A 25980-nucleotide genomic window follows, 5' to 3' on the forward strand; every position below is an offset into this window, starting at 1 on the left:
CATTTCATCACATTTCATTGTATCTATGGCACCATCCATTAAAAGACCCATCTTGATTTCAGAGATGTTAACATTTGAAAGCACAATCGTCATCCTAGAATTGATGAAACATGGTATACCCGTGCAGACGTGGCGGGATGGCCCAATGCTTCAAGGAGTATCTATTTTCCCAGACGTATCGGGTTTCCTTTGCGTGACACCGTTGTCTAATCCTGACTCTACAGGGGCACATTCTGATCCCTTAGAAGGAGCAGGGGGTTGCCAGGTGTGTTTCTCTGCAGGTTCCTAGTGGATCTCCCTTCCCGGGTGCTCCTTCCCCCAGCCCACCAGGTAGATCATAACTCCGAGTATATCAAGGCTTCAAGTTCATCATGTCAACCTGGGCAGAATTCAGATGTATTATTTTATCCACGGATGCCCCACCACATTCTACAACGGATTTCAGTCTTTTGTACTGAAATGCATATCGTGCCAAAGGAGAAAAGGAACGACTTAGGCAGAAGAAGAGGAAATATGAACAGCAGAAGGATAAAGCTAAGAAAGAAAGAGCACACATCACTCACTCCCAAACCTCCTGAACACGTGCTGGAGGTGGGGCACATACCCCACGTGGCCAATAAGCCCTCCCAAGAGTGGGTCAGCGACATCCTCAGTCCTCATTGATGGTCCCCACCCCCAGGCTCCTAGGAGACATCACTATGGAACAAGGGTTCCAGTGGCCATTACCCTGCCCAGACTACAAATCAGGCGGGAGCAGGTATTTGCTCTGAGCAGCCTTCCGAGTGACAGCTGTCCCCAGACGCTCCCTGTGAAGGAGTGCAAGCTGCCTGGGCGCCCCAGCTAAGCCCTATTTCTGAGCAGCCCCGGCTGCCTCTGCAGTGTGGATCAACAATCAGACACGAGGTCCCCCACTGGCAGGTGGGAGAAACAGCGGCTTTCTCACAGGCAGTGACTCAGCAGGAAAAAAGAAGCAGAAAAACAAGGGAAAGTGCTTGCCTTTGAAGAGTCTGACACATGGGCTCCCGTGGTGATCCTGAGACTGTGGGCCTGAGAATGTTTCCTGTGCTAGCCCAGCCCCCCTAGCTCAGGGTGGGGAGGCTCAACATTAGAAAGGGGGTCCCCGTTCTCCGCAGGCCTTCAGATGGCAGCCCATGGAAAACAGGCTGGTCTCGGCGTGTGCCCAACATGGCACGCACTCTCTGCTGACTTCAGCTCCTTCCCTGACATCGTCTGCCCTCTCCAGAACCCTCAGAGTCCCACACTCCAAAGCATCTCATTGAATCAACAAATCATCCATGCCTTTGCCCACTCACCCGGTCAAAAGTTTGTGAGTTACCAGGTACTGGGGAACAGGGATTGAATTAAGAGATGAGCCTTGCCCCTTTCCAGGCCTCACTATCTGTCAGGCAAATCCAGCTTTTCATATTAAAAAAATAAATAAAAGTAAGGCTCTATTTGAGGTATGCACAGGTTAGAGTCAGGACACAACTGTGGGAGGAGAAATGCAAAATGTCACAGAAAAGTTGCCCATGAAGAGAAAATCCCTCTCCATCTTGGGGATCTGGTATGGAGGTTGTGCCTAGGGAGGAGGTGAGGGCATCCTAGGTCCTTCAGGGGGAGGGAGTGGTCCTGCCTGGAGGGGGAAACACCTGGTTCCTTCCTTATGCTCTAAGTGCCAGACCCAGGCTGGAGATGAGGCTGGAGAGCTGGGCGGCCCCAAGGCACAGAGGGCTCCCTGCTCAGAGCAGTCATCAACCCCCCCATCACCTCCACCAGCCCTGACTCTCCAGCCTACTTCAATGCCCGTGTTGCCCTCCTGCCCAGAATCATCTTTGAATATTTTAATCTGTCAGCTTGTTGGTTTCCCCATCAAAATGTAGATCTTCCTGTTTCTCTCCAATCAACAACATTCACCCAAGACTTCTCTGCTCCAAACAGCCTGCTCAACCAGGAAGAGGCGTTGAAGGTGCAGGGTCGGGGATGAAGCAGACCCAGCCTTGGTGAAATGAAGTTTAGGAAGAGCAATATTCTAGCCTGAGTAGTTCCTCAGGCAAAAGGACACTTACCAGCAAAAATAAATTATGGGATTTTTTTTTTTAATTAAGATCTTGAGCTTTTCAGGAAATCTTATTACTGGTGACTGACAATGGGCATTGTGCTCAGGTTTTTGTCATGTAAACCCCACATCTATCCAGCAGCCGTAACCTGTCAGAGCCATTCACATTCTTTGGAGGGTGCCTTTTCTGTTTGCTTCATGATTATTGCTTTTAACCTGAAAACGGGAGAAAAAAGAGAGCCTGTTCCGAATGGGACATCCCTTCAGTAGACCTTCTGTGTTTCAATTTCAAAATCAATACTTCAACAATAAACGAGAACAAAATTTCCTTTGGAGACTAGGCTATGAACAACTATGCCTTCCCTGCTCTCAATCTGCCGGGACCCAGCTGGTGGGGCTCACAAGACAGAGAATCGCCAGGCTGGACCCATGGAGGTGATGGCAGCCTCTCGACCTGGCCCCGGTGCTATTTTCTGAGGGACTCCCAAGCACACAGGAGGAGAATGTAAGAGGAGAAGACACACTCTTGCCCTCAGTGAGTACAGAATGGAGTCAGGGAAAAGGATGAATGCACAATAAATAGAGAACAAAATATGGAAAGGTGTCACCAAATAGGAAGCTGCCTACCAGAGCGATAGTAAGAGCACAGACTCAGAAGTCACAGATCCGGCTTCAAGTCCCAACATCATCACTTATGGACTTACTAAGAGCACTCGGAGACTTCTTCAACTATAAAGTGGGGAAGTTATCCGACCTAGGCACAGAGCCCCTGTGAGGGTGAGCTGACGGGTGTAAAGTCTCTAGAACAGGGGTAACTATGCTCAAGGTCCGACCATCTCCTCATCACCTCCTTCCCTCCAGCCTTTGGGTCGCACCTCCTACGGGGACCCATCTTCCCTCCAGAGGTCCCACTGTGCATGCTGCCTCCTCATAGCATGTGCTCCCTGCCTGCTACCCAGGAAATGAGTGTCCTCCATTCTTTCTCTCTTGGGGCATGAGAGAGTAGAGACCACTCTGGCTAAGGCCAAGGTCAAGGACATAGTCAAGGAGAAAATGCAAGCCATCATCCAGTGAGAGAAAGCCCTGAGGTGAGCAGGATCTGCTTCCAGATGACTTAGGAGAGGATGCAGCTGGGTCCACAAGAGGCGGTGCAGCTTCTAATCTGTGTCCTGGTAAGAAGCACGACTATCCTTCATGCAGGCAGGAAGCTGAATCATATGCAGCCGCTGGTCAGTAGCCCCAGCTGAGCCCAATCCTTGAGTCATCCAGGCCCAGGCACCAGACACAGGAGTGAAGAAACCTCCAGATGACCCCAACCAATTCCTGATCATTCAAGACCGCAGGCATCACGGAGCAGAGACAAGCTATCCTCCCCACCCCACCCCCATTTAAATTCCCAAGCCACAGGATCTATGAGCATAAATTGGGATTAACATACACACACTACTATATAGAAAATAGATAATCAACAAGGACCTACTGTATAGCACAGGGAACTCTACTCAATATTCTGTAATAATCTATATGGGAAAAGAATCTGAAAAAGAATGGAGATATATATATATAAGATATATATAAGACATATATATATGTAACTGAGATATATATATATAACTGATTCACTTTACTGTATACCATTGTAAAATATTGTAAATCAACTATACTCCAATAAAAAATATTTTTTAAAAACGTTGCTGCTTTACATGGATTAGTTGGGGAGTAGTTTGCTACCTAGCTGTAGATCACCAGAATACCAGCCTCTGCTATGCCCAGTGGTTTACATCCTAGGCCTTACTTTATCTTTCCAACAGCATCTTGAGGTAGGATTTCATATACCCATCGTAGAGCCGAGAAATCTAACTCTCAGAGAAGTTATGCAACTTTTCCAAGACCCCATGTCTTCTAAGTTGCCTAATCTGGACCCCTACACTGAATCAGCATTCACACACCATTCACACACCAGGCATCAGTCAGCCACCTAGAATTAAAAGAACTTTTTAAATAAATCAGGGGTTGTCCTCAGTACCTGAAATCACCTATTTACATATATTTTATATGCTGAGAAGAGTCACCTCTGAAATAAAGTCATTTGGCTGTCAGAAACATAAAAAATACCAAATCACATCCACTTGAGCTGGGCCATGTGACTGAAGCTAAGCGGACGGACTAATTCCCGTCAACCCGCTCAACCGGCAGTGGCTCAGGGCACTAAGTCTCTCAGAGAAAGGGCCGAATTTGTATCAATCAGATTTTTTCACTGCCTTACCTGAAATGACAGAATGACCACAGTCATTCAGACTCATGGGCAAACCAGGATGGGTGGAGGGGAGAGATTTTCTGTTCTGCCGGCTGTTCCACGTCAGTGAAGGAAGCCTTGCAGACAGAGTTACCGCTTTGCAAATTCACTTATAGGCGCTCTGGGAAAATGCTGAAAATAGACACTCGAGAAATCTGGCTGCGATCAGAGGCACCAGATGTTGCCCCAGATGTGTGGATGATGTGTGCTGCAGGCATCAGCCTAATTCACCTCATTTCCCCTGGGGGGCTGGGCACCCACCCTAGCCCAGATCTTGGGGAAGGAGCTGGGGCAACCTTGCCCTCAAGGGGCCTTCAGAATCCTGGGCCCCAAGGAACAGCTGCCCATCCCCCCCAGGCCCAGGGAATTTGGGCCGCAGAGCCCTGCACAGAGCTCGCTGCAGGGAGACCTCCTCACCCCAGGTGGGAGTGAAGGCCAGGCTAAGTGCCACACAGGAACGCCCCAATTCAGTGAAGGGGGACACCAGTAAGGAGTAGCAGTCCTCCAAACGCCCCACGAGACCTCACAGCCGCCAAGTGAGTCTGACTAAATGTGCAATGGAATCCCAGCATTGAGATCCTGAAGTGCTCTCTATAAAATACCTTCTCTTGGGCTTCCCTCGTGGCGCAGTGGTTGAGAGTCCGCCTGCCGATGCAGGGGACACGGGTTCGTGCCCCGGTCCGGGAAGAGCCCACATGCCGCGGAGCGGCTGGGCCCGTGAGCCATGGCCGCTGAGCCTGCGCGTCCGGAGCCTGTGCTCCGCAACGGGAGAGGCCACAACAGTGAGAGGCCCGCGTACCGCAACAAAAAAAAAAAGAAAAACCTTCTCTTGTCTGCCCCTCTATCTGTTTGGGTTCCTTCAGGAGCAGGCTCCACCTGAGACAAGGATTTGAGTGCAGGTGGTTTATCTGGAGGCAATCTCAGGAAAGATCAGTGGGAGAGGGGAGAAATGACTCAGGAACAAAGGGTGGAAACTGGGCAAGTGGAGCCCAGACCACGTGGGAACCCCTGGAGGACCACGTGAAAGGCTGTGATGTTCTCCCACCTCAGTGACAACGGAGCAGGGGTATTGATCCACCAACTCCTGTCAGTCACGGGTGGAGGACCATTCCTGGGGGTGTTAATTCCCTGGGACTTCTGACCTGGCCCGCACACAGGCAGAGAGGGGTCTCACGGCCAGAGACAGCACACAGGCAAACGGCACCTAGTGCTGGAAGTTGGGCCTGAATCTATGAAAATGGCAGGAGCAGAGGGAACGTGGGCAAGGCACCCTCGATGGCCACACAAATCCCCTCCTCACACACACCCTTGAGGCTGCTGACTAGTCTCTATCCAACCTGCATCTTATTAAGTCTGTTGACAATGTACACTGGAGAAGGGGTCAAGACCTGCTGTAAGGCCAGCCGGGAGTTCACAGCCCCACTGGGGCAGAGGCCCCTAATTCTAAGCCACTGGTAGCAGGCTTCACCGAACTCAACAGCTGTTCTATTCCTCCAGCCCAGCTGGATGAGGTGGGTGGGGAAAAGACCGGGCCTGCCCCACCCTAGACTGACTGTGGGTAGAAGCGAGGGCCACCGCAGACCTGGTTTTGCGACCAGTCTCTGATGTAGGGAGGTCTGGTCCTGAGCCTCCTGGCAAAGCAAACAAACAACAACAATTAAAAAAACAAAGAGTAAATAGGCATGAGGGATCTTATCGGAGTCATAGAGATGTTTTAAAACTGATTGACGATGGTTGAGCCATTTGGTAAATTTATTTTAAAAATCATTGAAATGTACACTCGAAATAGGTGACATATAAAGTTTGCTTCCACTGGTTACAAAAATAAATTTATTTTTAAAAAATTTTAAAAATAAAAACCCACATTACTCCACAAAACCATTGCATCCTAGGACTGCCTGAGTGTAACCCCGACCTTATTCGCTGCCTACGAGTGGCATATCGGGTTCTTGATATAATCCATTTAGGGCATTTGTTTCCTTGGAGAGTAAGCTAATGCTGAAATGAGAAACAAATGTCGAGAAGGTCTGAATCATCCTGAAACACCCAAGAGATACTAGAACACCATGCCCTAGACATTGGTTTTACTCCCCAGATTTTGTTAGAAGTACTTTTGTCTGGCTGGCAGAGCTATTTCATACAACCTCAGGCTTTTCCTGCCATGATTTTGCTTTTCCCAAGTTCAACCTTTTCAGGTGACTCAGGATGTAAATTCCCCCACGAAGTTAAAAAAGATTCCACTTTCTAAAGAATCCCTGAGGAACCAATGTAGGCAGAAAAAAAAACAAAGCAGTCTTGGAGAAGGAAGCGTGTTAGTAAGTTAAGTTGGAAGAGTGCGTGTGAGAACGCTCCCTTCCCAGCTGGGTCTGGGAGGGAGCTTGCAGGGAAAACACTTTTAAATGCACCGTCCATCGTCCATTATAATTGAAAATATGGTGATGCATAGGAGATGATGTTGGTTTTAGAATCAGAATGTCAACCAGGTCTTCTCATTTCAGAAATACACATATCCCTTAGTGCCCTGAAGTTACCGTTGGGCTGAAATTTTTATAAACTCAACTCCCAGTCAAATATTACAGAACTACCAAATGTCACTGAACTCCTTATTAAGGGGATATACCATTTCCCATTAAATCAAAATATTAAAATGCACTTTCATCTCAGAGTTACTGAAACTCTCTTTGGCAATTCAGCCTCTCTCTTAGGAGCACCTTAAAGCTCATGTGAAGGAAGGGGGGGGGGGGGGAATAAACAGACACCTAGGGATTAATAACAAAATAAAACCCCTCAGCCCTCTAAATTATCAATGAGAACACTAAGGAAGAATTTTCCATCCAAGAAAACAATGTTTTATCTCTGAAATATCAGTATGGACCATAATAAATACTCTAGCCAGTTTGTTAGCATTTAATCCATCTGGATATAAACAGGAAAAGCTGTTATTTTTGCCCCCTATGGTGCTATCAAGCTCCTGCCTCCTACTGGATGGCAACTGCCTTAAAGAGACTCCAGCCCAATTCAGCAGCTTTTCAGTCAATTACTAAGACTCAACCCAACTCATTTTTAAACTCCTATCTGATCCACAAAGCTTCTGCTCCCCCACAAAAGGCAAGGTATTCCTAAGTCTCCTGATGGAGGGGTCGAGTGTGGTCTGCTCTCTCCTCCACCCCTCCACCCTACTCTTCTGCTTGTGGGGAAGAGAAGCAGAAGGGAAAGGGGAAGACATGTCTCTATACTTAAAGCAAAGAATGTTCTCCCAAATACGTGGTATTCAGTGCTACAGATGAAAGAGGGAGCCCATGACTAAGCTTTTTCGTTGATGGGAAAGTTACTTTACATTAACCATCCCGGAAGGATATACACTCTAGAAATGGCCCCCAGAATCATCAGCCTCAGAGGTCCAAGGTCCTGAGCCATCTAGATTCCCAGGTCCCAACCTGTCTCACCCCCAGCATGTCACCTACTCCCAGCCTGGCTCCATCTCAGGCAAAGTAGCAGTCCTCCCTTCCGCTGGTCTATCCCCTTAAATGATGCTCCAGCACTTGGTTGACGGGCTCAGTGCGGTCTTCCAACATGCCCCCTGGGAAGGTTTTATTCTTCAGAAGGTCTTCTCGTGAAACGGGACAACCTCTTTCAGGTGTCCACCAGCTAGTGGCATTTTCCCCTTTGCTCCAAAAGTTCCCCAGAAAGACTACAGCTCCAGAAGTTGTCTACCCTTTAAGGCAATTTCACCTGCAAGTACATGTGGGATCCAGCTTTGGTACATCTTAGAAGCAGGAACTTAGGAGTCAGTGTGTGTGTGTGTGTGTGTGTGTGTGTGTGTGTGTGTGTGTGTGTGTGTGTGTGTGTGTGTGTGTGTGTGTGTGTGTGTGTGTGTTGGGGCATATCCTCCAGGCACCTCTCGGCCTGGACATCCCCCAGCACACCATCTAGAACTCCACGGTTCTCTTCCTTGTACTAATGCACTGGAATGAGTCAGCTAAATATTCTTCGCGTAGCTTTAATAAACCCCAAGTTTCTCAGGAATACACCCATCCTATGAATTAAGGCCAGAGGATACTTTTCTCTCGTTCAGAGTTTCACCAGAAGTATGTCACCATTTCTTAACATCACATCACACCCATGATAAACCATGATTTATTTATTTTTTTTTTTTTTGGCGGTACGTGGGCCTCTCACTGCTGTGGCCTCTCCCATTGCGGAGCACAGGCTCCGGACGCGCAGGCTCAGCGGCCATGGCTCACGGGCCCAGCCGCTCTGCGGCATGTGGGATCTTCCCAGACCGGGGCACAAACCCGTGTCCCCTGCATCGGCAGGCGGACTCTCAACCACTACGCCACCAGGGAAACCCAATCATGATATTTGACTTGCCAATACCACGCACCTGGAGCCATCTGCGTTTGCAGCTGTGGCATTCACAGCAAACATCTAATTCGCTACTCCTCTAGTTTAGATGGGCACAAGCATTACACACTATTTTATGATACATTATTTTCCTTTTAGTTTCTTTATATTTCAGTTAAGGCATTATACTGATTTGTTAAATTATGTATGCAAGCAAGCAGTAATATCAGCACATTTCATTTCAGGATAATAATGGGAGGACTACAAAATGTTGTAAAAAGGGGCCATTGGTTCTGAAGCAATGCAAACCAGTGGTCTGCCTTCATAATCCTTTCTGCTTATTTCCCTGTTATGCACCCTGAGCCTTTAGTCAGACCCAGTTGGGTCCAAGCTCTAGCCTTAATATCTAGAGGGAGAAGCTGTTCCCACTTGAGCCAGAGTTACGGGAAGGCGGCAGCTCAGTCCTGTCCAGGCCCCGGCCCCACCAGCATAATCGACACAAAAACTCCTGCCCCAAGGAGAAGGGGGGCTTCAGGGTCAGAGTCGGGGCTGTTAGCCACCCGCCCCATACAGCCCTGCAGAGCCACATCTCCAGGGAGCACCCCCAGGAGCTTCCCCTACCAGCACCAACCTCCAAAGTCCTGGATTTGGGTTGGATGGGGATGGTGGTGATTCCCTGTGCACAGTGTCAAAGCTCGAATGCTTAGAACTGAAGCAGCATATCCTTAAATCTAGAAGTAAATGTTTGGACTTTGAAGGATTCCCACTTGCTCTTTTTTTTTTTTTTCTAGCTATGGGGGTAGCACTCCACGGGCCTCATCACATGGGGCCATCTCACTCTAACTGATGGCAAAGCTTTTCCAACTAAAACCCTTATCCTGGCCTCTCCATACACATGCATCTGATGTCACCAACTGCAAATCGCTTTTAATGGCCTGTCTGGAAAAGGAGGCGTGCTTAATACATGTAGGACCTCTACAGTCCGCGGCTTGAGAGGATGCTGACAGGAGCCAGGAGTAACCACTGAGAGACATGGAGGGCACGCTGGGCAGAGTGTAAGACCCGCAGCAGCCGATGGTTACAACTTAATTCTCATCGGCGCAGTGACAGAAGATGTTCTCCCAGATAGGTGGTATTCAGTGTTACAGATTAAAGAGGGAGCTCATGGCTAAGCTTCTGCATTGATGGGAAAGTTGCTTTACATTAATTATCCCAGAAGCACATACACTCTGGAAATGGCCCCCAGAATCATCAGCCTCAGAGGTCCAAGGCCCTGAGCCATCTAGCTTCCCAGTCCCCAGTGTGTCTCACCTCCAGCACGTCACCTGCCCCCAGCCTGGCTCTATCTCGCCATCCTTGAACGCACCAGCTCATGCCAACGATAGCCAGCACCCAGCCCACGATGCTAACCTTCCTAACCAAATCCTCCTTCTCCACCAGCCTTACTCGGGTGGGCTTGCACTGGAAAGATGGGCACTGGGGACCCAGGGGGATGAAGGAGAAAGATAAATCAAGAGGAACTCCACGCCAGCCCTCCATCCCCACAAGGCAACGAGCTGAGTTCTAGGGAACTCCAGACATCACTCACCCACCTACCCTGTGCTAGACCACACATGCCTGGGGGCACAGGGTGAGGACGTCACAGACACTGACCTCAGGGATAAGGCAGTTTAGTGAGGAACAGGCAGGTGGGCAGGTAGGCAAGCTGGTAAGTGCCACCGTGGAGGTCCGTATGGGAGCTGTGTAATCGAGGTAGGGGAAGAATACTCCCAGGGGATGCCCAGGGATGGATCCCAGAAGACGCACCAGGCTGCCAGACAAGGCAAAGGCAGATGGGGCAAGGGCGGGGTGTGCATCGGCGCAGAGACACAAGAAGACCCATGAGGCAGGGAACTGGGCTCTTTCTGCGGGTCAGGCTGAAGCGTGAGGACAACATATGGAGAGAAGATTCACTCATTCACTCCTCAGCCACCGTGCAGGTGCTGGGCTCTGCTCACACGAGCTCACCTTCTAGCCCAGGAACAGCTGGGCACCCACTAAGGGCCTTTTGGGATAAGCCAAGGAAAGTGGACTTTATCCTGAAAGTGATGAAGTGACAGGGAGGGATTCTGAGCAGGGGGTGGTGGACTGGGTGTGTGTGTTTGAAAGAACTGCCAAGGGCTGCGTAGAAGTGGATTAAAGAGGAACCGGTCCATGAGCTGCAGGGATAGAGAAGTACAGTCAGGCAAGGAGAATCCAAGTTACCAAGTGCTCTCTGAGCAGTGAGGCCCCTGCCTCTTCACCCCGCACCCGCCACCATCCCTATCCTGAGCTGGCTGCAGTAGAAAGACAAGAGTCAGGGATATAGATAGCGCCTGCCACAAGACGCAAGGACCAGAGACAAGAACAGCTCAGGACACTGAAAAACACTGAGAACACCAGACAGAGAAGGATCGGTGCTCTACAGACTGCTGAGCCAGGTGTGCTGGCCGCTGCTCAGGAGAAACCCTGCCCTGCCTTTAAGCAGATGCAACCGAGCTAGAGAACCAGGTGAGTCCTTGTGACTAATGAAGGGGAGACACTGGGCTTGATGCCCGTATCCAGGCAGTGCTCCTGTGGTTGGATCTGAGCACACCCCCAGTCTGCACACCTGAGGCTCTTACATCACAATGGATGGGCAACCCCTCCCTTGTCTCTTGGGGTGCCTTCTTAGGTGTGCAGGAGGGATGGCTGGGGATTGGCAAGGCTCAAGGTCCCTGGAAATCGAGGCTGCCTTGGTACTGGGGAGAGAGGATGTCCAAGTGCACGTCTTCACCCACGGCCAGAGAAGCCACCCACACCAAGTACCAGGCTATCTCCATGCCAGGACCCACGAGTGAAAAGACATCAAGACCCACCAGAGTTGGCAGTCAGCATGGGCAGGAGCCCAGCTTTTTAAGACCTGTAGCCACCACTGCCAGCTTTCAGATGACAGAAGGTGTCACATAGACTCATCCCGGGAGGGCTTCCACAATTTGAGCACAGGAGCTAAATCACCCTAATGTGGTTTGAGCACCATGACAGAGACCTATCTGCCTCACACGTCCCCCACCCCCTCCAGAGAGCCTGCCACGCTGCCCCAAACGCCACCAGTGTGCGAATGCGTAACCCTAGGGGTTGAGCAGTGTCCTCTCTTTCTAATGCGCACATCGCCAAGTGAGATCCTGCATCATGTCCCGTTGCCTTAGCTTATGTCAGAGCGTTTCCTCTCTGATAAGATGATGTAAGGAGAGCGTTAGGTCACCACGTCTAGTAGACTTGAGACAGGGGCAGGGGCAGCTCCAAATCTCCTCTACCAGAGCCCATTTGGTTGGAAGTATGAACCACATGACTTGTTTGGAAGCTGTGGCTGCATAGTGAACCCTCTGTCTTTAGTTAAAGGTTAGGTGGTTCTGATCCACAGAGGTAGCAAAGTTTTCTAAAGATGCTTCTAGTCACATTTCCCATTGGATGCAGAAAACAAATTGTAAGATTAGGAGGATGATGATTCTCATGATTATTGGTAGTAATTTAAGAAGTGGGTGGGCTTCTCTGGTGGCGCAGTGGTTGAGAGTCTGCCTGCCGATGCAGGGGACGCGGGTTCATGCCCCGGTCCGGGAAGGTCCCACATGCCGCGGAGCGGCTGGGCCAGTGAGCCATGGCCGCTGAGCCTGCGCGTCCGGAGCCTGTGCTCCGCAACGGGAAAGGCCGCAACAGTGAGAGGCCCGCGTACCGCAAAAAAAAAAAAAAAAAAAGAAGAAGAAGTGGTTTCCAGGGAGCAGCCAAACACTACCTCCAAAAGCAGACCTTGGTACCACCAAGGTCTTGCAGAGCGAGATCCTGGAGGGACTTAGGGAGTAGGAAGAGATATGGCAGGAGGGGAAGGAGCGGATGAGAAGGGTGCTGAAGATGACCCGGCAATTCCGTCAGCCCTCCCCTCCTCCCTCGTGGGCTCTGAGACAAGAGGTGGGACACATCTGAAAGCAAAACTCCAGGAAAACTCCGTCTTCAAGCAAAGATTCTTGGCTGGTCTCTGACTCGAGTTCCTCCAAGTAAGAGGGCTGCAATTTAAGGACTGGAAGGTTGGGGGGGAGGGGAGGCAGGGGGGTTTTCAAGAGGGAAAAGATACAAGTGCAGTTAAAAAAAAAAAAAAGGTGCTTTATTTGTGACCTCTAGTTAAAAGAAGAATAAATCACTAAAAAGACTTAAATATAATTTTAAAATTAATACACAAGATAAGCCGTCTTGATATTTCTCATGATGGCGCCATAAAGCCAAAATAATTAGTTTGCTTTCGGAAAAAAACATAACCAACAAAAAGAAAGTGAAACCTAGATCTTGAAAGTGAAATTCTTTTTAACTCTGATTATAAATTATCTCAGCCTCCTTCCCTGCTCCAAATGACCACACACCCTCCTACAAACAAACAAAAACACACAAGAGAAGAAGAAATGAAGAGGGAGGGAGGAAGGAAGGAAGGAAGGAAACTTAAAATACCATAAACTGCGAATTCAATATTTTCTCTCATTCCCTAGCATTTCTGCGAGTTTCCTGAGTCATGGCCTGTCTTAGTCCTTGACCCTACATCCAGATTCTTCATCCCTTCCGTACGAGGTCTGGAGGAGAGAATCTGGAGCATTTTGCAGCAGACAAGTGTGCCAAGAAGTGCTGGCAGAGCAGAATGAGCTGAGATTCTAGGACTGGGTGGGGTTCAACTGTCCCTGCATGAGGACCAGAGCACATGATTTTCCAACTCCAGAAGCAGGGAGAAGAATCCCCGACACTCCAACTTTGTTCTCCTACATTCTCTTTCATGTCTAACCATTAGTGATGTGCTAGCTCCAGGGCAGACCGTTATCTGAGACACACAGCATTTCAATGGGTTTGTGGAATAAAGTGAAAATCTGCCCCTAGGAAAGCACTTGTGGGTTTGAGAACTTGAAGGAACAGAAAGAGTTGGAAAGATAAATATTCAGAACCTCAAACCACCAAACACACCCAAACACACAGTCAATCAAGCTAGGGAAATGCTTATAGTCTCCTCCCCTGATTCTTCATAGGCTTTTATAATGCGAGCCCTGCTTCCTCTCCCCGCTGCGCAATCTCCAGTAGGCAACGACAGTAAGTCCTGCAAGTAGGCAGAGCCCCCATAGGAGAGGAGTGGTCCCAGTGACCAGCTGCTACAGAAGACCAAGGTACTCGCTCAGGAAAGTTTCTTTGAGGAGCAGGCTTTCAGCTAGATGCAGAGGGACTCCTCCTCTCTCACTCTCCATCCCAGCAGGTAAAGAGACAGAGGTCTTGGCCCCCAACTCAGGCGGGCCTGAGTAAAGACCCCCAGCTGAAGAGGTTAAGCCCATTCCCATCTCCCTGTCCCTCCTCCTTTCTTCTCCCAATAGCCTCCCAAGGTCTTGTTCACCACAGCCCAACCTCAGCACCCAGATATATGATCAAGGGTAGGGATGTAAAAAGGAGCAGCAGCTGGCCCAAGGGAAGATGACCTTTGGATGCCCCAGTGGGGCACTAAGTTCCCATCACCCACACCCACTTGGGGCTGCCCTGTCCACAGCCAGACCCACTGTTGCTGGGATGTATTTTGTGAAAGAAGGCAGAGCATTTGGCCTGAGCACCCAGCACAAGCATCTCTGGCTTCAGGTACTGAGTGATGGGCTAATTGTTTCCTGACAGCACGAGACAGCCTGAATACCACCCATGTTCTCCAGCTCCAGAAGCCCAGCATAAACGGTACTGCTGAAGAGGAAATCATAAATCTTAAGACCAGGATTTCAGTATTTTTGAAGGGTTTCATTTCTCCTCCCTTCCAACTTTGATATATGTACTTACTTAACAAGGGTCTGGTGAGGGTTCATCGAATTAATATATGTAAAGTGCTTGGAGTTTGAAGAGAATATGCAATATAAATGCAAGTGTCGCTAAAAAGGTTAATCTAATTTACATCTAACACTTTCAGTTCATGGTGTTAATGAACTATATCCTTTTAGAGCGTGATTAATTTATTGAAATGTGATCACTTTTCCTAGCGCTATATATGGGTCAGCTTCTCCTCTTATTGTATCTAACTTTACAGAAGAATTCGGCATTTTATAAACTAAAATAATAAATCAAATACCCGGTAATGGTTATATTTCATTAATTACAAGGAGACATGCATTAGATTAACATTTATCTGTTTTAATTAATTTGCTGAGATGCAGTTATCCATGCAAATTGGAAAATGACACATCAACTTGACATCATATTAACAGTTTTGACTGGTTCTTCCCTGAAAATGTATGGGCCTGCAACTGCTGGACCCCTTGCATAACCATGGTGAACGCCCGCCGCGTACCATATGCAGAATGTACATTAAAGAATTAGGAAGGGCCTTACCGCTAAATTCAGACTTCTCCTGAAAATATCATTAATTAAATTGGTAAGACAGTATAAAGACGGAAAGATGTAGGGTTTTGTTTGGAGGGCTGGAGTCCTGAAGTCTCAAAACCAATCTCTTAAATCTGATCACCTTATTTTCTTAAGCACTTTATCCTTCCAAAGGGTATTCAGAGCCACTTGCACGTGGATACTCAGAACTTTCTTGAATAGAGGAGGGCGGTGCCCTCCTGTCCTTTCTGCACAGGGAAAAGCAGACCCCAGAGGGCTGCGTGATGTGCCCTGAGCCTCACACGGATCAGTGGATCCAAGTCACGTGACTTGGAGTCACTGCCTTCTCCACAGGTGATTTCCTCGTCAGGCTTCTTTGAAGACTGCAGATTTGTTTAACTATATAATACGACACACATCACGGAAATGCAAAGTGGCAGAAATCACAAAAATGATGTGCTGTGTGTTTTGTTTTGTTTTTTTCTATCGGCAAAACTTAAGTCAAATTTCAGCCAATTAAGCATTTTTAGAAGCTACGAGTGGCATTTACAGCCTTTCTCAGTGAGAATTCCAGTGGCATCTGCTGGACTTGACTCCCTTACACATCTTGGTGTGGTTAGAGTTCACTCAACTCATCTGCAGAACTGAGTGTTTTCAACCTTTACAAAGTGAATGCTGTCATTGGTTTGGAAGGAGAATCAGTTAACTAAAGGGGAGAGGCCTGATGACTAGTTCCTACCAGTGACCAAAGGCAGGGAGTAGCCCTGACCGGGGGAAGTGTGCATGGGCAGAGTCCTCAGGGACTTGCAGCCAGTGTGGGTGGCATCACCCCGGCATATCGTCACTCCCTCAACACTCAGCATTCACTCTGGACCTCAGACTGTGCTGGGCACCAGTCACACAGAGGTGACCAGGATGCTTCCCCCTCGAGGGGGTCACAGTCTGCCTGGAGAGGCAGGGAGGCGATAGGCACTGTGATGGGGGAAACCAGAGGTGGTGAAATAAAGAGGGTCAAGGCCCCCACCCAGGAGCAGCCCTGCAACCCATGTCAAGAAATGAAGCATTCCCTGGGGAACTGTCAGCAATAGGGGTTGGCAGGGGCACTTCTCAACCTTGGCTGGGCATCACAAACATCTGAGAGCTTTAAACTAAACCCCAAGTCCTAGATCAATGACACCAGCATCTCCGCAGGGGTGTTCCAGGCACCTTTGTTATTTTGAAACTCTCAAGTGGTTCCACTGTGCATCTAGGCTTGAGAGTCACTAACCCAACAGATAAGGGGGTAGTCTCTGAAAGTAGACTTTGTCCATTCAAATCCCAGCTCTGCTGTAGTAGCAGTAGTAGTTGGGTGAACTAGGTAAGTAGCTTAACCTTCCTGGCCTCAGTTTCCTCACCTGTAAAATGGGGATAATAAGAGCACACATCTGATTGAGTGGAGGAATGAATGAGTATTAATACCTATAAAGCACTCAGAACAGAGCCCAGCACGCAGTAAGCTCTTGATAGAAGATAATATTTACTACCTGGAAACTGCTGGAAAGTTCACTGAGAGAAGAGAAGCCCAGATGAGAAGTGAGGGGAGAAACCATCAACGGACTTTTATGTGAGGCTGGAGAGTTTGGATCTATCTTGAGAGGACTGTGGCTTGTCTTCAGGGGTGAGGCTCTCTGTGTACCCTAGCTTCAGAGGAGGCTTGGGTTGCAAGAGCATAGGCAGAAGATCTCTGTAGACACTCGGTCCAGGCCTTTGCTCTATGAATGCCTGAGCTCCTTGAAGGGGTGATGGTAGGCATAGGAGAGGTAGAAGGTGGGAGAAGGGCTGGTTTCCTCTAGGATGGGAACTGGTGGCCTGTTCCATCTCCTATCCCCAAGCACCCCCCGGGGCATTGGCAATGAAATGTAATAGGAGAATTGGACTTCAGGTGCTGGAACCCCAGTGGCAGCAAAGATTCTGCTGCCCATGGAAGTAGAGAGTCAGCCGGGGACATCAAGAGGTCAGGCTGTTCAGACAATGAGCGTCACAAGGGTAACCTCGGAGGGATGGAAACTTGAGGCAATTCCAAGAGTGTTACATTATTCTCAAAACCCCGGGACCTTAACAGACTGCAGCAGGGATGGTGAAGGATGGAATTCATGATGATTGGGATGGCACTCCTACAGGCCTGGTGGGACCGGGGTTGATGTGACCCATCCTGGCAACAGGGTGATGGATGGGATGAGGAGGGGGTGCTTTCATTCCCAAGAGATGCTAAATAAGGCAGTAGCAACGGGCATGGAGGGGAGTGGGAAGGTTCTAGGTCTTTATGGGTAGAATCAACTGGACGTGGTGAAGGATGGGGTGTGATGGAAGAGGACAGATGAGGATGCTGGAGGACTCCAGGGCTCTGGCTTGGGTGAGTGTGCAGATCTTGTACCTTTGATCCAAACAGAGGCCACAGAGTAAGCAGCAGCTTCGTGGAGGGAAGATGAGAGGCTGGGTTGGCACACACATGGGGCTGGTGGTACCCCAGGGCATCCTAGAGGGGCCAGACATGGAGCAAGCCTCTGAGCAGGGCTTAAGGTGAGCTAGGAGAAGAGTTGGTCAGGGCCATCTCCGGAGGACTGATGTAAGCAAAGGACACTGAGCTGGGGACAAGCAAAGTCCTGAGAAGGTACTGGAAACAAGTGCCTGAGGATTAGAAAACCACTAAGAAGTGGGAGAAGTGGCCTTCGGGTGACATCATCCAAGATATCACCTGGCTTCCTGGTGCTGGGTTGCAACCAACTGCAATTAGTCTGACCACTTGGTCTGATTCCTGGCTCTGCGGCTACATGCCCTGTGGTGTTCACTTACCAATCTGTAAAATGGGTATTTGTGAAAAAGACAATTGACATATATAAAATCCTGCCACAACAGCAGAAGAAAAGGCAGCCTTATGAGCAGTCATGTCACCTTCTATTTCATCTATGCCATCTCTCTCCCCTCTTGCCACACTCGCCTTTCAGCAACCCCTCCTCATTCTCCCCAGAGTCCAGGCTTCAAGTACATCTAATATACTTGAAAGTGTCTGTGGTAGCTTTTCTTAACCCTGCCTGCTTAAAAAAAAAAGAGTCAGAGGAGGGCCATGTTTAACCCAAATGAACAACTGCTGGGAGGTCTTCCTGATTCAGGAGACCCCTCCAATGGACCATGCAATGCAGACAGCTGCCTTCTCTACTTGAGGCCAAGCATGACGGGAGGGGAGGAAGGCTTCCAGCTGCCGGGGCGAGAAGAGAAAGATGATGTTCGCTCCTGAAGGGGAAGTCAATCAGAGAGTGAAGCTAGCTTCCAGAGAAACTGATTCTTTCAGCAATTTTGAAGACCCAAATGTTCCTGAACTGCCTCAGAATGTTCCAGGGCAGCAGAGCCTCTCTGGCCTCACTCAGAGCCTTCCTCGGGCTGAAAACACATCACTCTGCTAGGTAAGCCTGTGTGATACGGGAAATCCATGTCTGCCACACTGTTCTGGGTTCAAATCTCAGTTCTACTGTTTCTAAGCTGTGGGACCTTGGGCAAGTTACTTCCCTTCTCTGGGCCTCAGTTTCCTCCTCTGTAAAGATGGGATAGTAATTCTACCTGCATCATTGGTAGATCAAACCAACTGGGGTTAAGATGAAACCAACTGACATATATAAAGTGCTTAAAATAGTGCCTGACACACGGTATGCATTCACTCTTTTATTAACCTGATAAATCTGTATGCAGCAATATATCTGTCCAGGGTTGGGCTCCCTCCTTACTCCTGCCTGCGTACCAACGTGGGCTTTCTTACCTTGCATCTACCTGTCCTGCCCACCTCCTATCTGCTGACCAAATGCCTACTCGCCCATCAAGACCTCTTTCATTTTCTCTGTTAATCTTTGCTGGCTTCTCCTATGCTTGCCAATTTCTTCCTTTCCTACAAAACTTTTTCCAGGTGTTTCATGCACAGCCTAGAGTCTACCCTTTTCCCAGAAGCTACCAAGTTCTCCAATAGTTTGTGTCATGTGTGATGTTTGCCCTAGAGAGAGCTCTTTGATATCTGATATTTGTTTTAGCTTTTCAATCCGCTCATAGAGAATAACAGGAGACTGAGACATAGCTCTTGGCTGAAACAGCTAAAAGTGAGGCGCAGTGCATGTTTGGGTTGGCCTCACTCTCACCCCAAGCATCCTCCTCCAACCACTGCTGCCTCCTGTCTTCTGTCTATTGCTCCCCCAAAGCTGACAGCATGATTGGTATGGATGAATTTTGTGTCCTCCCAAAATTCACATGTTGAAACTCTACCCTCAGTGTTATAGTATTAGGAGACAGGGCCTTTTGGAGACCCTCTCCTTACAACCCAAATCCCAGCATATTAGGATTAGAAGAGATCATGAGGGTGGGTCCTCATGAATGGGATTAGTGTCCTTGGGAGAGTCGTTAGAGAGCCTGCTTCCTCTCTCTGCATTCCACACAGAAGGACACGGTAAAAAGTCAGCAGTCTGCAACCCAGAAGAAAACTCTCACCAGAACATAATCATTCTTGGACTTCCTTCCTTCAGAACTGTAGAAATCAATTTCTGTTGTTTCTAAGCCACCTGATCTATGTTATTTTTGCTACAGAAGCCCCAGCTGATTAAGATGGCGAACTTCTGTCCTGTTCAGTGCCAGTGTCTTCAGCTCAGCATGCTTCCCCCATCTCAGTCCTCTCATGATTCATCTGCAAACCCACCATTCCAATTTCCACAGGGTCCAATTAGTGGTGGGCTAGATAATAAATAATAAAATAATAATCTGTCTCAAGCTGTCATTTGGCTATCACAATGTCAATTACCCCCTTCCACATAAACATGCATCATCACAGAGGTTGCCAGTGTCTTAAACAAACAAACAAAAAAGAGTGCTTCTCTGCATTCTGAGACAGCAAGGCTGGAAGGAAAGTGTTTGCTGGTCAGGGGACTTCTCTTTACAACCCAAATCACACCAGTAAAGCTCTTCCTTCAGAGACCAGAATCCCACACCTTCGGCAGTGGCACATAGAGATGTTTATTTATTTAGATAACACACATTGCTGAGTCCTCCCTCAGAGCTGGCCCTGCGTTAAGTGCCAGGGCTTTTGAGATGAATGAGACAAGACATGGGTCCCAGCCTCAAAGGCATTCATAGACTAGTGAAAGAGGCAGGTGTTTTCACAATTCAAGCCAAATGTCTATGTGTGCATGTATTTATATATGACTATGTCCACACATATGCACGTGTGGAGAGAGACAGAGACAGAGAGAACAGAGTTTGAACGGAGGGAAGATATGAACGAAGCTACTGAACTGCCAAGAGGTCAGTCAGAAAGGGAGAATGTCACCAAGTCTCAGATGCTAGAACCCAGTGTTTAAATGATCAGTAATTACAGTAATTACAGTCACTGTGTATTTAATGCTGTTTACATGCCATGAACTGTGCTAAGTGATTTCTAAACACTATCCTGACAACCACTTGGCAAGGTAGATCTTTGTATCCCCATTTTATAGATAAGGAAACTGAGGTTCAAAGGGATTCACTGATTTGTCCAAGATTATCTTACTGGGAAGCAGTAGGGCCAGGATTGGAACCCAGGTTTCTCTTGCTACGAAGCCCAAATTTTCCTTGCTACAGGACAGGAGAAAACATCCAAAATCTCTGTGTCATTAAACAATAGCACTGCAACTGCAGACAGGTGGATTCACCAAGCCACTCACTACTGACTGCTCGGCTCACATCCGGAGGCCAGGCAGTGGGGTGGACTTGGAGACCAGGACAGGGAGGGAGAATCAGGACAAGATTCCAGCCCTCAGAGCTCACAGGGCAGTGCTGGAGCCAGACAAGGAGCACAGGTACACCAGAGGGAGAGCCATATCCCAGGGGACCAGCCAGGGGGACCAGTAAGGGAAGGCTCCTAGGAGAAACCATGCCCAGGCATGGCTGTGTCTTGAGTCACAGAAGGCATTAGGCTGAGGAAGGTGACTGTCTAGCTTGAAGACATGGTCCAAAGGGTCCAGGGCAGGAATGAGCACATCCTGGTCCAGGAACCACAGGTGCTTTGGGATGAGTGCAGGTCAGAGTGCACCCTCTGATGCAATGCTGAGGACATTTTGTCGTTTGTGCTTCAGTTGTTGGGGAAATAACTGCTACACCCCCAGGAGACACATGCTACTTTCCAAGAGATGATATAGGACAATTCACCATAAAAAGTCCACACCACCTTCGCCCCCACGGGAGGTTCTGCGTGTGCACTTTGGAATACGCAAGGATGGCTTTTGAATCTGTAAGAGGGAGGATGAGGCTGCTGCTTGAAGCTAGAACACAGGTTTCCATGGCTGAGAACAAGGCCCACTCCATTTATCTCCCAACAGGGCCCTTGAAACAGCAGCCCTGGACTCTCCTCCTGTGTATGCAGGGCCACAGGGGCTCTTGGGGATCTCAGAGATACAGTCAGCTTCCCTGTGGTCACTAGATCTGCCTTTAAATCCAATGAGGAGAATATGCGATGAACAGTCAAGGGGCACTGGCCATGGTGAGCCTTCGCATTCTCACCCCAGTGTCACATCCTCCCCTGATTGTCCTGGCAAGTCACTTGCCCTCTTTCAGACTTAGTTTCTTCCTCTGTGAAATGGGCTACCAAAACCAGCCCTGCATTTGTAAAAATGAGAGACAGCCCAGTTAAACGGATTAGCGCAGTGCCTGTAACACACTAAGGAGAAGTTCCACAAACTGCAGTTACTACAATTATACAACTACTGCTACAATTCCGCTCTGTCTCCTCCCCTCCCTATTACCAAATGCTGTGCTTGCAAGCCCTCTTCCTATCTCTATCTCCCTTGTCTGCGTCCCCATCGCATGGTACTATACTTGGCACAAACTCAGCCTGCTGTCATTCTCCTAAAGTTTTCACGTAAAAATCTTGTCTCCAGTCAGATCAAAGCTCTCAAAGCAAGGCAGTAGTGAGATGGGAATGGTTGGGGGGGGGGGGTGATCTTATATTTGCTAAGAATCCTCCAGGGCACTGAGCCAGGCTCTGGGCACACAGGTGGGCACTACATCAGTTATTGCTGATGGTCTCTACTCAAGCATCGTCCTGAACAACCAATACCTGGATGTTGAGGACTGAAAAGCGTTTGTGTACCAGATCCCTGAGACCTGAGACCACTGGTGCATCACCAAATTTGGCACAAATCTTAAGAGGTTATTTTGTATTGCCTTTTCTTCCCTGGATAAGACATGCCTTTCTCTGCTCCAGAGGCTCCTTGGGTCCACAATGCCTTCCCAAGCTTTGCTCATGAGACATGTGCATAGGATCTGGTCTTTTCAAAGCATCCAGGAAGTGTTTGTCTTTTTTGAATAATCAAGATACAGGAAAGAAAAGGAAGGGCTTATAATAGCTGCCTGGCCACTGTATTATTTCTGACGTCAGGAATATGTTTGTACTCAAAGTGCAGCGATTCTGCGAAAACCCCAAACAGTTCTCAGGGATTAGCTGCTCGATTCCCTACAGGAGGAAGCAAGAAACACAAAGGCAGAACAAGCTGTGTGCCACAAACACGACATCGTACACGAGCCCAAGCCGGGAGGACATACTTCCAGACAGTTGTCCAGAGGGTGCATTCAGGTCTGCCACGCAGCTTGATGCCCCACGCCCATTTTTCCTCTGTGAATGAATTCAGAAATTGTATGGGAAAAGAAAGCTATTTTTTTGTTCAGTCTTCTTCATAGGTCTTCCTGACTTTTCTCCTTTTTAGTGATGGGGATAATAATGACATGAACCTTAGAAAAGGCAGAGTCAGTGGTGGGACACATCATATATGAAGCATACCTTCAGTATCTCAAATGTTCTTCAGAAATTATATAAAATTTAGAGACATAAAATGCACGTGCATTGTAATAAGGAGAGTCAGCCCTGTAAATCCCAGCTAAAGTGTCATAGCAAATGTCTCTGTTTTGATCGAATATTACACATTTGTCTTTAAAAAAGAAATGAAAAGAAAAATGTAGCTAACGGCGCCCTTTGCAGCCCCCCAGTGGTTGGAAAGAGAAAGAGGAAAGAACGCGGGGGAGACAGCAACTCTAGCTCCGCAGGACCAATCAACTTTTTACTCCGGAAAGACAAATGGCTTATTTTCAACATGAAATGAATATGTTCTAAGTGGAGAAGATGCAAGGTGTTGGTTAAAATGCACATAATTATTCACATATGCGTGAATCACTGAGAGCCTGGATTTTTTTTTTTTCTTTTCAATCTTTCTCTTTTATCTCTACCAAGTTTTCCATTTTGACCTGGGAACTAGGCGATGCATAAGCATACCAGGTCTTCCTCCCAAACAAGTTTTTTTCCCTTCCTTCACTTGCTGTGAGCCCCCCTGTATGTAAACATCGGCTTAAACATACGCCATTTGCTCCGCTACAAAGTGACGAAAAAAATCGAAAACATGTAATCTGCCTATTTAACAAAGTGTCTATATGGGGGAAGGAGAGCAAACGATTTGGTCGTTCTTTGTTTTTTATTCTTGCTTTCACCAAAACAAGCGTCTCTCTGAATGATCAACGACTCCTTTACCCATTCCTTTACCTTTCCTTTACCACATGTTTGAGACATTTTCATAATCAGTTTTCGTCTTCCCCCCAAAAAAACTACCTCTCAAGGATGGGGGTGGGGTAGGAATTGATGAAAAGGAACAGGATGCCTGCTTATAAAATAATGTTACAAAAAACGATGCCAACAAACTAAAAGATTACAGCATAAACAGAAACTCTCCTATTCTCAACCGTCTCACTCTCAAGTTGCGGGAGAGGCATTCCCGAGGTCCTGAGGAGGCGAACTGGCTGCCTCGCGCTCTCCCCACCCTCCAAGGGTAATTAAACGTAGAATACATTCCCTCCTGAGCCACAGGTAAGCTACAGTTCAAAGCCAGTTTGCAAATCAGGTTGCCGCTATTACGGAGCCTCTTTATCTACAAGAGCAAACTCCTCCGTCCTCTGAGGATTGTCAGTGACCACGTTCCTTCCCGTACTGGTTGCCGGGCAAATCTGGCCACAGCCTTTAAACCAATCGTACGCCCTTCTATCCTAGTCAAAACGCAGAGAATCAACAAGTTACCACCAAGCCGGGCACTCCAGCCCAGAACTGCCACCGCCTCTCCTGCGCCCATCGCTACCCAAGCCCGCTCTGCTCCTCCCTTGCCTCTCCCACCACCGTCCAGCAAGCACGTGACCTTCCGTTTCAGTTCGCCCTCCAGACGCCCCCACCCCGGCGCTCCTCCCCGCGCTCCCAGGCAGCAAATTCCGCGGCTCGCCAGCCTACAGTCTCCCGACCGCGCCAGGCGTTCACCAGGATCTTGCTTCCTCCGGGGCGGGAGAAGCGGGGAGGTCAAGAACTCCAAGCCAATAGGGTTGCGGGGAGGGAGGTCACCGGATTCCGCGCCTCTGTGCTCGGGTGCCCAAGCACAGTCGGAGAGGCCATGGGGAAGGGTCACATCCCGCACTTCTTCCGGACTCCGCGGCCCACCCGGAGGGCGCGCGTTCCCAGGGGAGCCAGAGCCGCCCTGGGGGATCCTGAAGCCAGCCAGGGAGGCCTTCCCCGGAGCCCACAAGTTTCCACCCCATCCCCGAGCTGGGAAACGAGCTCTGCTCCCTCCTTTGACGGCGCCGCCACTGATTCCTCCCTCAGGGCTGGAGCAGACAACTGCCTGTCCGCGCCGTGCCAGCGCCCTGCTCCCGCCGCTCCCGGGCCGGAGCCCGCCACTCGGCCACTACACCCCCACTCCGACGCAGAAAGCCCACAGAGTTGTCCGGACTCCCCAGACCTGGCCTTCCCCTGGGTCCCTAGAACCTGCCCAGGGGTTGGGCCGGCGTCCGCAGGTGGAATCTCTCTGGTCCAGGGCGCTGGGCGCTCACTTTGGTCATCCCGGGCGCACGGAGGCCGGGGAAGCTGCGGCAAGGGAGGGTGTGCAAATCCAGCGGGGTCCCCGCCGCTTGCACCCTCAAGCCCGCCCTGCTTCCCTCCTCGGAGACGAAGAAACTTCCCCAGTACCCACCTTTAGAGGCGAGAAGGCGGCGCCGCCGGCTGCCCCCGCCGCCGCCGCTGCCGCTCCCCACGCCCAGCACCAGCAGGAGCGGTACCCAGCACAGCCTCCCAGTCACCATCCTCGCCGCCGCCGCCGCCTACGAGCTGCCGCTGCCGCCGCCGCCGCCTACTGCCCTCGCCGGCTCTCGCCTTCCGGTGTCCGCCGGGCCTCGGGCCGCCTTGCCCTGCCGCTGTGTGCGCTTCGGGCGCCGCCGCGCTCGGCCTCCGGTGCCCGCCGCCGCGCCGCTAGCTCGCCCTCAGCAGCCGCGCTCACTGGCGCGGACCCCGAGCAGCTCCGGCGCTCACCCCAGGACGGCCCGTGACGTCACGGAGGGAGGGAGGTGGTTCCTGCATATTCATGAGACGCGGACACCGGCCGCGGCTCCTAGGCTCGCGGCTCCGCGCCCTCGCCCCCCAACTTTCCTCCACCGTCCTCGAGCTCCGGGGCGCTCCTCCTCCAGGTAGGACTCGGCTCCCAGAGGACCGGGTGGGCGGCTGCGGGGAGCCCTCCGGCCTCGCGCCCTCGCTCCGGCTCTCAAATAACTGCCTCGTGGGAGGGCTGGCTCCCTCAGAAGTGGTCCCCGGGAGACTGAGCGTCGCCTGCGAGGGCTCAGCGCACCGTGCCCCGCCACGCCCTTGGAGCTGACATCCGTGCGGAGGGGCGGGCGGGCGGGCGTTGCTGCAGGTCCTGCCCTTGGCCGGGTCTCCGGACGTTCTGTGCCGCCTGGTCTGGGGAGGGCGCCAGGCACACGCTAGAGCTGGAAAGCGCGAGTGCTGCTCTGAGTTGCCAAGACGGGTACATCACCGCGGACCCGGAGGGCAATGGCCGCACTCCGCACC

General features: G+C 49.8%; 1 protein-coding gene across 1 annotated transcript in view; it reads right to left on the reverse strand.

Moving 5' to 3' along the window:
• The window catches only part of CLSTN2 (calsyntenin 2), a 652733-nt gene extending 627338 nt beyond the window's left edge, over positions 1–25395 (reverse strand). Inside the window, exon 1 of the mRNA XM_067737667.1 lies at positions 25112–25395. Within this exon, the coding sequence (XP_067593768.1) occupies positions 25112–25220 (109 nt within the window). The 5' untranslated portion in view covers positions 25221–25395. The remainder of the gene's footprint in view (positions 1–25111) is intronic.
• Positions 25396–25980: the final 585 nt, after the last annotated feature.

Source organism: Pseudorca crassidens, chromosome 5 (assembly GCF_039906515.1).
Source record: "Pseudorca crassidens isolate mPseCra1 chromosome 5, mPseCra1.hap1, whole genome shotgun sequence".
NCBI lineage: Eukaryota > Metazoa > Chordata > Mammalia > Artiodactyla > Delphinidae > Pseudorca > Pseudorca crassidens.